The following is a 16,542-nucleotide window of genomic DNA, read 5'->3' as shown; positions in this document are numbered from 1 at the left end:
TTAGTGGATGTGCGCACTTAAGCGCGCCAAATTGATGCTCGTGAAATACACTTGCCTGATTTAACCTTACTCATTCGATAACCCCTCCCTTGCCCAATCAGATTGTCAATCGCTGAGCTCGGTTACATCATCTGCACAAATGCGATTTTGAATTGTACCGTTCGTGTACTGTTACTCTGCACATGAAACGTTTCTGGTTACACATGCATATGCAGTAAAATGATGCTGTCATATCAGTTTAAACGTCTCTTTCACATAACCTCCCTAGATATAATTGACTAGCATGGACTGATGAATGGCTAAAATCATCGGCGTCCCTACCATGGAATATTCTAATCGTGTGTCGAAACTTCCGGTTCAAGATGGCGGCGACCTTGTGTGGGAAGCTTCTACTCAGACAGGGTAAGCTGTGCTAAATATTTTACTTGGGTAAAATAAAAAGATTTCAGTAATGTAGAGTATGTTAAAACGTACTATGTTTCGCGAGACAGTCACACATTATATACTCTAGCCAAACGTCTCGTAACGCGGCACTGTCAATAGTTAGCTAGCAAGAACCCAATATAGCTAGTAGTATAGCTAGCTAGAAAGACATGACTGTTTAGTCTGTTTGTTTGGCTAGTCTGAAGTAAAAAATAAAAATAAAAAAGGCTCATTTAAATAGTTTTTTTTTTTTTTTTTTTTACCTCCTTGCGTCCTTTCCTAGCTCCTTACCCAACAAAGACGCAAGGAAAGGACACGAGGACGGAGGAATAGAGGATGCGTGGGATTAGTGACAGTTGTACTATTCCCTGACTAACGATAAGGCGCATCCTACACTAGGCCTGTCATACGTCTGATTATACATCGTCAGTAAGGGCGCCGCCTATGGCAAGCGCTTTTAACATTTCATAGTTTCGCTTGATTATCCATAATTACATTTTAAATGTCTACAGATGCATTGTGACATGTCATAATTACAGTGTGACCAGTCAGAATGATAATTCAAGATATCTGCAATTATAAACTGACTAGTAAGAATGATAATTAAAAATACCTTTTAAAAGATCTACAACAATGTCACAGAATATCTTTCGACTCACACGTAACCAATGATTATTGGGTATATCTTTTATTATGTTTTTACTAGTCAAATGACATTTTCAGATATCTGAGTTTTTACTAGTCAGATATGTTGTGGCTGCATGACTGACGCAAGGCTTCACGATATTGGTTGAAGCAATGACGGTGGCTGTTTCAAATTTCTTACAACAAATTGTAAGAAAATGCCATGAAGTGGAATGAGACAGAAAAACAGTAGTAAATGGTAGTTCATACTGCTTTCAAATAGGCTTGCCATAGACTTTTTTTGATGACGTAGGCCTATGTCAGACGTATGATAGGCGATGTACTCAGTAGATGGACCTCCTTCTCTCACATAAATTTGACCTGACAATTGGCTTCAGTAATGAATCCTTGGCACTAATCCCCCGCCATAAAACGTGTAGTAGGCCAGAAACATACCCAACATAAATACACAAATGCAAATGACAACACTGGGCCATCACTCTACAAACGCACGGCCCTGTTGTACGTACTCAAAGTGCGCCCCTGTGGAGGTAATAAACCTGAGTCCTCAAGGGGGTGGTCCAGGATAGTTTTGAAAGACTGAGTGGAAGAAACAAAGCACAAATCGTAGAAGACAGCTTCATCCTGTTTACTGGTATATTAGTTATTTTGGTAGCCTCGTATGTAGCTTTCTTGGCTATGAAGGTAACTAACAAGGCTCTATAGCTGGCTTTATCATCTGGCAAGTTAGCAGCTAGCTGCTAGATGATAAAGCCAAATACAAAGTCTTGTTGGCTAACTTCATGGCTAGCTAGTTGCAAACTTGGGAGATGATAAAGCCATGTTAAATTCAGTTCAGTTCACATAGTAACAACTGTGCTTAGTAGCCTCGATGTAGCTTTATTTTTTGATCAAACGTTAGTTATAACCCCAGTGCATTGCTACACTGCCAGCTTCATCTTTGCGCTTGGCCTACTATACAGGCCTTTTTAAAGACTTTCCTCCAGTTTGCTTGCTTTACCTGACTACTTAGATTAGCCGTCACACTAATAATGGGTGATAGCGTCTAACGCAGAACCTATGTGAATAAGCACATAGTAACGCATGCTTAGCCTTGTATCCAATAAAATAGTTGATGTGTACAAATTATATCTGAACCAGAAACAAAGTGGAGCTGTCTGTACACAGACAGCCATCTTGGTAAACTACCAGGATGCCTGGTGACAGGCCAGACCCAAGGAGCCAGCTTTCGGTTCCTAACCTGAGCACTGGATGTAATGTCGCCCTCGGCTGATATCTGTGATTTTCGCTCAAAAAGCCAGTTTCCCCATTGGGCTCCATTCATTTTTGACAGCAAAAACAAAATACTTACACTCAAATATTGACGTTAACTCTGTGCATAATATTAGTATTATTATTTTTCCAAGGTAAAATATTTTTTTCCTACCACACAGACAAAGACATGAATTTTTTCTTTATTATTTATTTTAGCCTATGTCTGCGCGACCCTCTCTGTACACGTGATTCAGGCATGTGACCAAGGACACAACTGTGCATGTCTGTTGAGCGAAAAAATAAAATAAGCAATGGAATGAGCCCCTATCTATAGCCTACTTGAGTGTACTTGAAGTAGCCTACTTAAAGTTACAAAGAAGTTCAGGTATACGTCTAAGGCTGTGTCCCAATACAAAGTCAGCTGCCTTAGAAGGCAGCATTTGAAGTCAGCATTTTCACTATTTTTCATTTGTCATTCATAGGCATGTCCCAAACTGAAGTCATCAGAAAATGTGTCCTTCTAAGGTGCCTTATTTGGGTTAAAATTGAAGGCAACATCTGATGCATACTTCAGCTGGAAGGCTATCCCATAGGCCTTTACAATTTCCTCAGACTTCCCACAGCCGTTAAATTAGGCTAATGGTGGCTCAAACCAGCGAAGCGGTGGAAATGTGAATATACAGTGAACTTGATAATTTGTTGTAGTCCACTCTAATAGTACATTTAAAATATTTAATACACTGGAATAATGTATTTAATGTTTTTAAGCCCCAGTCAGTTTTCCCTGAACTAGCCAGCTAACTTGCTAGTAATCACTACAGTAAACACTGATCTAGTGTTGGTTTCGTGAACTCTCTATGATGTCATTCTGCCTTCAAAGTACACCCCAAATTCGTTGCCTTTTGAGGTTCTTTTACTGTTAAGATGCTACCGTCAGAGGGAGCTGCCTTCTAAGGATGCGGGCACCGAGGCAGCTGCCTTCGAATTGGGACACAGCCTGTGTATACTTTTCTGAACTGTAATAGTTCAAAAGTGAACCAAGTACATTTTTTTATTTTTAGAAAGTATGCTATAGCAGTGTGCTTATGACACTTTATTGGGTCAACCTTGTCAAAGTTTAATTCTGCCTAAAACTGGGATTTTCAAGTAGTGTCATATGATATCATGAAAGACACCCCAGCACCACTCCATCATTAAATTCATTGGGAAATCCATAGTTAGTAAATAAGAAAACTGAAGTGAGCCTCAGCCATGTTTTTGGGTTAATGAAACTGACTGCGCAGGCAAAGATGCTATTATTGAGAAACCTTTGAAAATGAATGATAATAGGATAGCACCTTATTCCTGAATTTCCCTCAGTGCCAGAAGAAGCACATCAAGCAATAAACAAAAATTCATCCCGGCTCAAGTAAGCTTCATGTATTCATGCCACTTTGTATGTAAAGTTACCAATGTTTCATTGTTCACTCCTAAATCTGTTGGAACTGCTCAGGTATCTGAACCATTTGTCCTGATTGGGATGGACCTTGCGGGGAAACTGACGTCAACCTCAAGAGGCAATATGTACATGATCTTTATGATCTACTACAAAACAAAGTGGGCAGAGGTATATCCACCAAAGTTAACCAAGCTGAGCATGTAGCATCATGAATTGTGGAATTTGTTTATAGGTTTTCAGGGTCCTAAATTAATTCTTACTGACTGAGGAGGGGAACTTAGGAATAAGGTGCTGTCCTCTTATCAAGCATTTTCAGTGATTTCTCAGTAATAACTGTGCCTGTGCAATCTGTTTCATTAACCCAAAAACAAGAAAGTGTACTTGGTTCACCTTTGAACTATTATACTCTTAAGATAAGTATACTTAGGCTTATACTTTAATTTCTTTGCAACTTTTTGTACATAAAATATAGCTACTCAATTAGGCTACAGAAAATACTGAACTATTTAGACCCAACGTTGTCAAAACCAGACTAGTGGGTCTATTTTTAAACTTGTGGAGACTACAGTTTTTTTTCTTTTGTAAGGGGGGCACAGCACTGTATGGTTTTAAATGCTTTGCGCAATAATGGAATTATAAGCAGACTGAGTGGGTGATTGGAAAGTGTTTTTTTAATGCATGGCAGGTTTGATCTATATACAGTGACGGCATGTAGCCTTTTTTCCCCAAATATGGTAGGCTATGTTTTATATATTGTGCCGCCATGGTAACACATTCCTACGCTTGTGGGTCAGGCATTGCATGTGTCGAAAGTGCTGCAACCATAACAACGATAGATTTTACTTGCAGTCAATAACAATAAATTTCACTTGTAAAAAACTCAGGGATTCTGTTCGGTAAGAAATTTTACACTGTTCATGCCTGAGAAAGGCAATTCTATTTTCAGTGACTGTTCGGGTGCACTAACTTGGATTAAAATAGATTAAGAAATTGCGTTAAGCTCTGTGATACATTCTCTGGGAGTCCTCTTAGAATTTTTCTTAACCAGAACTAGAGCTTCATTCATGTCTGTTGAATTTCAGCAAAACTGATCTCTGAACTAAAGAATTAGGTTATCCTTGTCTGTGTCACAAGGTTATTCATTCGACTAGCTCATTTAAGCATGGGAAAGTGTGGTGATTTAACTGTAACTGAGGCCTAATTATCAGCGCCAGGCGAGAGTCTGGAGGGGATTATGTGTTTGATCGCGTGTGTGTTTGTTTGTGTGTCTGTCCGCAGCTGATCTCGCGTACTACTGGGCCAATCAGCCTAATACTTGTTGTGCGTGCTGACATCAGGCCAAGGACCTGGATTCTCAAATATTTTGCAAATCGGTCAACGACAAGTATTTTATTTGAATTAATTTCCATCATTGTCCATTGAAATACATTAAGTTCCTACTCCTCACTCCTCCTTACCGGCCAGTTGGGGCCGCAAGTGATCAACAACTGCTTCCATTTGGAATGAAACATCAGCGATGTAAAATGTCAATTTCAACGTTAAAATGCCAACAAAATAATCCGCCTACTAACAGGATGCGTTAATGTTTGAATCTGTGGCAATTATTTTGTTGCTATTTTCACGTTGGAATTGATATTTTACATCGCTGGTCTTTTGGAATTGTTCCTGTCCAGATTGTTCCTGTCAAGATTTGAAATTAAAGTTCCAGACTAAAACGTCAACGTTAGCTCTGTCTAACACATCGTGGCTGATATGAATGAAATTAGCTAACATGTCACCACCTTTAGCGTTACTTCACTGAATCAGCGTTTTTGGGATTTTCAGTGGCACATGGTAAAAACTTGTAGTATTGTATTTGTCTGGTTGCATTGATTTTGTAGCCTCTATTGTTGCATCAGCAAAGCTAACACGCCTGGCGGAGATCTGCACTCTACTGAGTGCGCTCTTCTAGTTAAATTATTAATTTACCTGAAAAATTCTTAACAATTGTAATGAAACAAAGACATTCAGTTTAAAAGGTGCCTGATTGTGACCACGGAGGACAAGTTGTTTGAATGTTTACCAATTTGTTTTGAATGGAATTTTTTCTTTTTTTATATTCCTTGTTTTATTTTAGAAAAAAATGTGTTTGGTAGACTATATGGTCACTAAATTAAATGTCTGTCTTGCAGGCTGGCTGCCCGTGACACATTGTGTTCGTCATGGATCCAAGGCAGTTACACGCCACAGGAAGCCAATGCACTTCCTCAAGCAGAAGCTATTGGCTGTCACAGAGTACGTTCCTCCCAAACCTTCAGCCTCAAAGCGCCGTGTCCCCCAGGTCAAACCACACCAGGAGGTGAGTGCATTTTGCAACTATTGCAGCAATCCACGTTGTAGTGCCTTTAGTACTGGCATAAGAACAGATACTGCCGTCTCATTTTTGGGGGGAACGTGTGGTGCTGGGATTTGTTTTATCATTTTTTCTTGTCAGACAGGAGATAATAATGGAGTCCCTTCAGTCATTTTGACAATATTGTTGCATTGATGTAGCTCGCCTTCAGACTGCACACGTAATGTGTTACGACCTGGTCTAGGGTCAGGCCGTTACAGGATGAATGATAAGGGAAATGCGTGGAATGGGTGAGGGAAATGTAATGTAAACTGAGCAGTAACTCCAGTCCCTATTTGCCTATCCAGATCTAACTGAAAACTGGCTAGTCTACGAAGGGTGTTGGGCATGGGGCCACTTTGAACGCTGAGCTTGGACAATTAGCCGGTAGTCTGAAAACAAAACTCTGAATAGTGTACCCGCAACAGAGAGTTAAAACTCCACCCAGAGGACCTTCAAAAATAATAATAAGCAAAATAACAAACTTGTATCCCGATGAAAGGGCTTGTAGTCCAGCTGGGACACCCTATATGGCGAGCAAAGGGCAACACGAGAGTCGAGGTTGAGGTTGAGAACGAGCGAATAGTCAAACACAAAATCCAATCAACAAACAAAGCAGAGGGGCTGGGCGAGAATCAGGATTGAATACTACAAGCGTAGAGTCAGACCCACCAAATCACAGGCAAACAAACTAGAATGGCTGAGGCAAGAATCAGAGTTAAAGGGAACGAATCAGTGGTCTGGTCATACACAGGATCTAATCAGCTAACAAACCAGAAGGGCTAGACGGGAATCAGAATCAAGCAAAAATAGGCTCAAATATGCAAAGTCAAACGAAGCAATCACTATACAGAACACACACCAAGCATGAGTATGAAGAGCTAGTCTCCATTGGTAAGTGGGAAACCGCAGCTTTTTCAAGCCGAGTAACCGGAGACGGAAACGGCCAATCAGATGATGAACTGTAAAGATGAAACGCACACGTAACAGAGGTAAACGAAACCTACGACAGGGATCAAATGCTGCACAGGTCTTGCAGAATCATGTCCTTGCTACAGTGGCCAGAGTTCAGATGTTTAATCATTGAGTTCCTTTCATGCCTCCACAGGAAAGTGGCTTGGCGGTGCTTCTGAAGAGGGAGGTGCAGTCCATTTTCCAGGAGTGTAAGATGATTGCCGTGGTTCACAACAGTGCCACAAATGCTGAGGAGATGCTGCACCTCAAACACCGGCTGAGCAAGCATGGAATCGCTGTCCGATTCTTCCCAAACCAGGTGAAGCCACATTCCTTGTTGCATTGCTGCACTCTTACAAAGATGAGTAGTGTTTGTGAGTCTCCTGAAAGTCCAAGTGTCCCACTTGTTTACCATACAGACATGACCACTATGCCGTCACAGAAACAACAAAATGCATCCCAGAAGCCACGCTGTAGGCTATTAAATTAAAAAATTTCACAATATCATCAGGACATCATGCCCACAGTGAGAAGTGCAGTTGTGCACTGAGGAGGAGTCCAGTCGTGCACTCAGATGATGCTAAAATGTCAGTGTTTTAAAGCAACATTGCGTAGTTGCACACTTCCTGTAAAGTCGAATGACATGAATACAGATATTACTGTACATTTAGGCATTTAGCAGACGTCCAGGTGCACTTTACTTTTTTACATATGATCCACTTAAACAGTTGGATATTTACTGAAGGTAACTCAGGTTAAGTATTTTGCATAAGAGTACAAAAAACACTTTTCCTCCTGGGGTTTGAGCTAACAACCTTGGAGTTACAGACCAAATTCCCTAACAATTATCCAAAACTGCCTTCACGTGGCCTCTGATAAGCCTCTATTCTCTCTTTCATCCTTTCATCCTTTTTTTGGTAATTGCAGTTTACACTATTACCAACAGAGGTCAGTGCAGTCTCAATACACTGGAGGTCAGAGTCGCTCAGTGGTATAACGACATCCTGGAGGATTGACTTGATGCAACACGAATGGAGCTTGACCTCTTTCCATGAATTTTAACTGAATGTACAATTGTGAGTATATATGGTTAGACATTTGACATCGGCTGTTTTGTAATAGTGCTTTTAGAATTATTTTATTTTTGCATAGAGCATACAGTGTTTTTTTATTTGTATCTTCTCAAATCCACATTGGAAACACACATTTTATTATGACCTGCTCTATGCTGTACATATATTCAACATGTTATTGAAATTATTAAAGGCATCATTAAAGGTGGTTCCCAATCTCAGTCCTGCTTGGAGGGTTTATTTACCCTCTTAAACCACATTATGTCAGAAATAGCTATGCATGCCATGAAGAATAAAATTCCTGTGGTTGTGCTTATGGTGCTATATTTGCAAACCAGGAGTTAGGGAACCACTGATTAATGCATTAATCATAAAATACAAAAAATATCTTTTTACATGTTGCAAGTGAACCCACTCAAACCCCCCAAAAAAATTCAAAAAGAAGAAAAATAAAGAAATATGGTATGTCAATAATCATGAGTGGAATTATGGTTTTGTAATTAGATTTTAACCCCATAACCCAGACCGCCCCACATAGCTTCACCTGCTCCTTCCAACCTCGTAAACACCACATACCAAACATGCATGGACAGAGATAAACATTTATCATACACATTCAGATGGGTCAAAGTGACTGTACATGAAGTGAGTCAATAAACCTAAACATATCTTAAGAAGAATGATGGACAAACGCATGGTGTCACAAACTGATCAGAAACTGATGTTCCGTATTAGGGGACTGAATAAGCTGATGTTAATGTGTCATATTCGTTCTTTTGTGTGAGGAATGGTGTGTTTGTTTTGCTTGTGCGTACATTTATATCAGTGGTTCCATGCGTGTGCCAGTGTGTAGGTGGATGGATGAGGGAGTATACATATGTGGCATGCATTTTGTGGTAAATACAGATAATTAATGGACTGGGGACCAGTTTTTCTAGAAGTTTTGGAAAATAGGGCAGGGCCAGGCAGAATGGTAATATGTGTCTGGGATATTCAGGGTGCAGTGAGAATCTGTGTCAGAGACGGTGAAACCCATCTTGAACATGGTTTTGGGTGATGTGTGGTCTGTGAGTGACTTTGTATTGGATTAGTTGTATCTTGGTGGATGATGTCAGTGTAAAGGTATCTGAATAGATGCATTACATAGCCAAAAGTATGCGGACACCTGACATCCAACATCTCATCCAAATTTATTGGTATTAATATTGAGTTGGTCCATCCTTTGCTGCTATAACAACCTCCACTCTTCTGGGAAAGCTTTATTCTAGATGTTGAAGCAATGCTGCAGAGATTTGCTTCCATTCAGCCAGAAGAAATGAGGTTGGGCATTGATTGGGTAATTAGCCCTGGCTCGCAGTTGGCTTTCCAACTGATCCCAGAGGTGCTGGATGGGGCTGAGGTCAAGGCTCTGTGAAGGACTGTCAAGTTCTTCCACACCGTTCTCAACAAAATCACTGTGTGCCTGGATGCACTGCCATGCTGATACAGGAAAGGGCCTTCCCCAAACTGTTGGAGAAGCTCAGACCAAGGGGTGTCCAGGTAATTTTTGGTCATACAGTGTATGTGTCCAGAAGATAGAAGTCTTTCTCCCATTGGTTAATGGGAATGGAAATGGTTGGGGGTCTATTTTGAGAGAAGCTTATATAAGAAGTTTCTCTGATGAGGAAATTGTAGTATTTTTTCCTCAGAGTGGGAAGAGGTCAGTGATGTTTTGAACTAAGTTTTGTAGTTACTGTTTACAAATACCATGTGGACCCATTCCTGTAAGCTGAGTAGAGTTATTTTCAAAAATGGGATGTAAATGAGTCATGCCCTTTTGTTTCCATGTCTTAGAAGCAATAGGTGCTATAGCAACGATAAAGTGAGTGTTAGACCAGATTTGCAGGTTGTAGGTGCAGCAGGGGTTTCTGTCAGTCTCATAAATTATTAACGCAGAGGCTGGGTTCAAACAATAGATGAGCAACAATTAACAGAAAACTAATAAATGTGAGCATTTATTTTCTAGGTAAAGCATCAGAAGTTTCTTAAACAATTCAATCATGAGAAATTTAAGAAAGGCACTCGTATGTGACTCGTAAGTCCTCCTTTGTAAACCCGTGTCACTGTGTGTGCGTTTCATTACATTACATTACATTACAGGCATTTAGCAGACGCTCTTATCCAGAGCGACTTACACAACTTTTTACATATCACTTTCCATTGTATCCATTTATACAGCTGGATATATACTGAAGCAATGCAGGATAAGTACCTTGCTCAAGGGTACAACGGCAGTGTCCTTACCCGGGACTCGAACCTACGACCTTTCGGTTACAAGCGCAGTTCCTTACCCACTGTGCCACACTCCGTCCCCATAGCAAAGTGAAAGAAAAGGAGAGTGTGTGTGTGTGTGTGTGTGTGTGTGTGTGTGTGTGTGTGTGTGTGTGTGTGTGTGTGTGTGTGTGTGTGTGTGTGTGTGTGTGTGTGTGTGTGTGTGTGTGTGTGTGTGTGTGTGTGTGTGTGTGTGTGTGTGTGTGTGTGTGTGTGTGAGAGAGACAAAGAGGAGGGGTGTGCGTGCATGTGTGAGTGTCAGTGGGCGCTCGTGCGCGTGTGTATACGTGTGTGTGACCTCAGGCACAAGTAGAGTTAGGTATCCAGAATTGGTGTAACTGCACTCACTGCTGCACCCTATTTCCAATTCTGGTGTCATTGTGCTGTGTCGACCCCTTATGGGATACAAAGCTTTCACATGATTGTGCACTGTGAAAGTTGCTGTTGCGCTTATGTACGTATAGATACTGGTACGTTAGTTTACTTTGTAGCTTCGCTAGCCTGTGAACTGTAAAGGTAACTAGTAGCTAAGAAGCCAGCTAGGAGTTCTGAATTACAATTGATAACTAATGTTAGCTCTGCGGGTGTACTTACAAACCTAGTGAAGTTATTAAGACATGTCAAATATGGTTAACAAATGTAAGATTTAACATGTGGTAAAGCTTTAAGCATATAAGATATGTATAATTAGCTAATTGCTTGAATGTTTGGGAAATATCTAGGTAGCTAGAGCTAACTACCTAGGTAGGTATACATTACATTTATGTGGCTTAGCATTTGTGATTTTGATGGCTAACTTTAGCTAGTTAGGTACCCAAATACAGGCAGCTTGCTAGATGATATGTCTTGTTAAATTTTATTCAATTCATATTGCATAAATGTTGTGTTTATACAATGTAGACGCTAACAGATTGCATTACATTACATTTATTTGGCAGACGCTTTTATCCAAAGCGACATACAAAAAGTGCATTTCATGGTCATAGACAACTACTAAACACAGGCTCAATAAGATACAATACTTATTTTGTACAGCTATTTCTAGCCAAGAACACATTTAGTTCACACAGTGAACACTATTCTGACCTAACCTCTGCAAAGCCTGCTAGGCAGAAGAATAAGCTACAGTATTAGGACAAATACAAATTACCAAAAAGTGCTGGGATGGGGCAACATGTAACGTGTCATAAAAGGGGGGGAGGGTGGATTTAGAGTGAAATATACAGCGTGGTGGTAGTTAGTCCAGGTATAGTCTGAAGAGATGAGTCTTCAGGCCACGGCAGAAGATGGGTAGTGAGGGGGAGGTTCGGAGAGGGACGGGGAGTTAGTTCCACCACTGGGGAGCTAGGGTGGAGAAGCTCTGTGATCCCTTTGGTTGGGTGGGAGGGGTTACAAGGCGCCCTGCTGCCGCAGAGCGGAGTGGTCGAGCAGGCACATAGGATTGGATCATTTCCTGCATGTAGATGGGGGCTGTCCTGTTGGCTGCAGTGTAGGCAAGGGTCAGGGCTTTGAACCGGATCCTGGCAGCGACCGGTAGCCAGTGGAGTGATCGCAGCAGAGGAGTGACGTGGGAGAATTTGGGAAGGTTGTAGATGAGTCGGGCAGCGGCATTCTGAATCATCTGTAGTGGCTGTATGGCACAAGCTGGCAGGCTTGCAAGGAGAGAGTTGCAGTAATCAAGGCGAGAGGTCACCGTAGCCTGGACGAGCATCTGGGTAGAGTGCGTCGTCAGGTATGGTCGAATCCTTCTGATGTTGTACAGAAGGAATCTGCAGGACCGTGATGTTGCCTTGATGTGCTCCTTGAGGTCCAGTTGGTTTGAATACCATATGATTAACATGTGCATGTTTCAACTTCCTTTAGGGAGATACCATGTTTTTTTTTATTAAATTGGTATTTCAAATACTACAGTTTGCATGAGCCTCGGTGCCTGTGGGGATAGCGTGGGCCTGAGCCTATAGAATGGGAACGTGGGAGTGGTTATTTTGAGGTGCTTATTTTCAGGAAGCAAAAAAATTATTTGGAATGACTTGCACTACCTTGGCAAAATGGTGGACCTACATAAAATTGAGCTCAGTGACAGGATGATTCCTAATGCAATGCTCTTCGGGACTGCCAGTTTATGCATTTTCCTAAATCCAGCACATTTTGTACGAGTCATTCCTTTTGATTTGTATTTAACACCGAGTTCTTCAGGAGAAGTACGAATTGAATGAAACAAATGACTTGGTTCGATGTGCTCCGGCCGTCAGTACACAAGTGATTTCATATCACTGACTTAATGACAGAAATAGTATTTACACTGCCTATTGTGCAAACATGAGCTCTAAAATGTTTGGGACAAACATTGATTTGCCTCTGTACGCCACAATTTTAGATTTGTAATCAAACAATGCAAATGTGGTTGAAGTGCAGATGTGCAGCTTTTATTAAAGAGTTTTTTTTCCATACATTTTGGTTTCACCAAGTACCAACTAACCAGTATATATTATAAAGCCATGGTAAATGGTAATGGCATTAGTACAATACAATTCCACTGTAAATGTAGATGGGTTTCGCCTGTTCCTCGAAGTCTTTGGACTGAAAACATGTCCTTGCCTGATGTATGAATCAGCAAAAACCCAGAAGGAAAGATAATATAGAAACCACACCAGCAAAGACATGCGCGCACAGACGCATGCTTGCGCATGTGCACGCACACATACAGGTACACGCATGCATACGCACGCACGCGCAGGTACATGTTCACATAGAGATGGCTTATAAACAAATTAGGGTGGGGGGTATCACTTGATAGAATTGTTAGCATTCCCGTTTAGAGGTATGTTAGATTGAGTGAAATGTTTTACAGCCTTTTACGACGGAATGGATGTGACATTTGAGGCTTGTCTTGTCTCTCATTGCGCTATTTATCCTGTTTACCTTGAGCTCCATTGCCTTTCATTTAATCGATTCTTTGTGGTTGAAATGTGTTCTTTGCAATTTTCTAAATTTACAATGGGTCTAGGACCTTTGGAGGTTGGTAAATGGTGAACACTGCAAAGTTATGTAAGTTGCTGGCTTGGGAGGGGGCTTCAGTGTGGTCTACATGAAACCTTTGATAATGCATTTATGGTTGCCTGACACGCTTTCAGGTATTCCCACGAAAAATTGGGTTCTCGTGCATAATACAGCTTTGAATGTCCAAAGCAGTTCCTAGAAGATCACAATAACATTAAATGGCCAACAACAGAATTAAACTCATGTTTTTTAACAGGTGATGCGAGCCTTCCTGGAGGACTCCCAGTACAGTAACATGGAGCCCCTTTTCATTGGGCCGACAGTACTGCTCGTCAGCAAGGAGCCCAAGGTCAAGGAGATGCTGCAGGGCCTGAGGGCTGTGCCCCAGATGGTGCTCATGGGTAGGTTTTGGGTTCTGAGCTCTGGTTATGAACTAAATGCTGACTTAAAAAAAAGAAAACCAAATTTAGTCAATTTTTATTAACATTCAAACAGATGGTCCCTTGAATGTAATTTTAGATTAACTAAAATTAAGGTCACTGGTACTGATTTTCTGGATCCTCTGTTGGTTTTAGAGGTTAACCACTGTCCTCTACCTGTAGATGACTGGCCTCAAATGAGCAGATGATTGAGGTGTGAATTCTCTCATTCTCTACTTCTCTCACTTTACAGGAGCCTGCATTGAGAACACATTGCTGAGCCTCCAGGGGCTGGTCAGCTACTCTAAACTACCATCTCTGGCCACGGTTCAGGGGCAAGTCGTTAGCGCACTGAGTCTGCAGACGTCCCAAACGGCCGCCGTGCTGCAGCACCACCCAGCCCGCCTGAGCGCGCTCCTCCAGCAGTACGTGACACAGAAAGGCCAGGAAGGAGCACCGGGAGGGAGTGATGGAAAGGCAGGGGAGATGACCCCCGTATAGCTGTAGCACCCTCCCCCCCCCCTTCCCAGTGCTGGACTGCCGCTGACCGGCTGTATTGGGGCCAGTGGGAATGAATGCCGCAGTTATTTCATGTCTGCAGCTTTGTCCTCTGACCTTTGAACTTCACTCTCTGTCACTGGCCCCTCATACTGCTATCTACCCCAAAAGGACTACTGTGTCATTTATGTTCTCATTCTGCAACTACCAGCCCTTATGTTGTTTTTGACGGATCAAGAAATGTTAAGTCATATTTAAGACTGTTCTTTTACACAATAAAAGGAACCACCTGTGTTCCGCACCCTGCCCTCCCTCCCATGTCACCTTGGCACATAACTAAATACAAACTTGAAATAATCAGTGATCTCATAATTGGCTTCTTCTGTCTGTGTTTTTTCCCCAATGGAATGCAGACTGGCAGCGGTGAATCACAGGTGTTGCATCACACTCCAGTTATGGAACTCAGGTCCCATGCAGGCAGTGCTCCTCTTATTCACTGTGCTGTGCTCACCATATCAGCCAATCCACAGAGACAAGTGAACCTGCTCTGTACTTTTGCACAACGTGAAACACAAGCCCTGGTGATGATTTAACCTTTCTCAATGTCCCCATAAACTTGAGAGATATTAGACATGGTCTAAGGAGAAAAGGCTGGAACATTCTCCTCTGTCACATTTTAGTAAGTAAGTAAGTAATGGCACATTTTAACACACCAGTGGTGGTTTAGAGTTAAATTCTGATAGTGTTGTAAGTTGTCTAGTTTGTTACAGTTTTTAGAGGTGGGATAAGCGTTTTGAAGCACATTTTGAATTCCCACTTTGAGTTTGAATTGTTAATTACACAAATGCACTCACAAAAACAGTGTTGGAACATTTGACTGTCATTAAAATGCCACTCCGTCTCTGCAGTGCTGGCTTAACTGCGTTTGAGTCTAACTGTACTTCAATGCAAAAGGAGCTGCTCTACTGGTTTGGCAACATTTGGGAATCATGTTTATCACAAGGATCTGTCTTTTATTAAAAATTGACAATGGCACATTATTCCTCAGTTAAAATAATTTATGACTAGGTTCTAGGTATTGTAACAAAATTTAAAGTGGGAAGAGTTTTTAGCATTTGACAATTAAAATCTATCCCATCAGCATTGTTATACTACTCAGATGTGCAATGCATGAGGAATTTGGTTTCACATTGGTTAAAGGCTTGCTTGAAAGATGATATAGTTTCTGTATTATAATACAGTTTTCTATAAACATTTTCAGCATTATGTTCTATTAATATTGCAGATGCTCATATCCAGAGCAAGTAAACGGGACTAACCTAGAACCATAATAAATGTTTTGAATAGATACAAATTATGTTCATGCAGCCATATAACCACAGGCCGTATCGGACGATGGCCAATGATACTGCTGTCCTGACCACTTTGAGAAATTATTCCACCACTGGGGGGACCAAAGCAGGCAGGCATTGTGACAGGACAAAGCAACGACTTGGGGAGGGGAAAGCCATTCACCCCAAGCTTGCGGAATGGAGAGATCTGGCCCGTTTACAAGGTTTGAACATTGATTGAAGGTATGGTGGCATTAAATCCCCTGTAGGCTTGTACCAAGATCTGAAACTTAATGCGAGTTGTAACGGCTAGCCAATGAGGTGAGATGAAGGGTGTGACATAAGCATGCTTGGGAAGGTTGTTGACAAGTTCTGGATTAGCTGCAGGGATTTACTTTCAGATAATTCAGAACACAGTTGTAATCAGAAGTTAGTTATAATCATGTAGTTTCTCATAGCACATCTAGAAGACTGTTTTTTTTTTGCCAACAAGACTAGCAAACTCCCAGATGCTCTTCTCTTTGTGCCTGGGTCAACTTGATACTATAAAAACATGCATTAACTTCCTGCAATTTCTAGTATTTTAGTTTAGTGCAGTGCAATGAATTAACTACATGTTTTTAAAAAATGTATTTCTAGTCTTAAGGACATTTATCTATGCTTGGAGCAATTGCTATTTTATTTTCAAAATCCATCACGTAAATGTTGAATAATTTCACTGAAGGGTCTTCGATTATTTCGGGATTCCTGTGCTATAGAATTAATCTGAGTGCTACTTCAGTAGTGTCCACTGAAAACCATCATCGGCTCATCATTATATTTCTGA

General features: G+C 41.2%; 1 protein-coding gene across 2 annotated transcripts; it reads left to right on the top strand.

The window, feature by feature from the left end:
• Positions 1-243: 243 nt before the first annotated feature.
• mrpl10 (mitochondrial ribosomal protein L10) lies at positions 244-14,757 on the top strand. 2 transcript variants are annotated; one of them, XM_064321383.1, is made up of 5 exons: positions 244-402; positions 5,932-6,098; positions 7,240-7,404; positions 13,725-13,869; positions 14,141-14,757. In XM_064321383.1, the coding sequence occupies exons 1-5, from the start codon at positions 363-365 to the stop codon at positions 14,386-14,388; spliced, it is 765 nt and encodes a 254-aa protein (XP_064177453.1). In that variant the 5' UTR covers positions 244-362; the 3' UTR covers positions 14,389-14,757. The 2 variants fall into 2 exon arrangements, with proteins under 2 accessions (XP_064177453.1, XP_064177454.1); XM_064321384.1 differs by lacking the exon at positions 244-402 and adding an exon at positions 3,815-3,928.
• The last annotated feature ends 1,785 nt before the right edge of the window (positions 14,758-16,542 follow it).

The sequence above is a fragment of the Anguilla rostrata genome, chromosome 2 (assembly GCF_018555375.3).
Source record: "Anguilla rostrata isolate EN2019 chromosome 2, ASM1855537v3, whole genome shotgun sequence".
Classification (NCBI taxonomy): domain Eukaryota; kingdom Metazoa; phylum Chordata; class Actinopteri; order Anguilliformes; family Anguillidae; genus Anguilla; species Anguilla rostrata.
The sequence above is the reverse complement of the archived record's forward strand: the minus strand, read 5'-3'. Positions and strand labels throughout refer to the sequence as shown.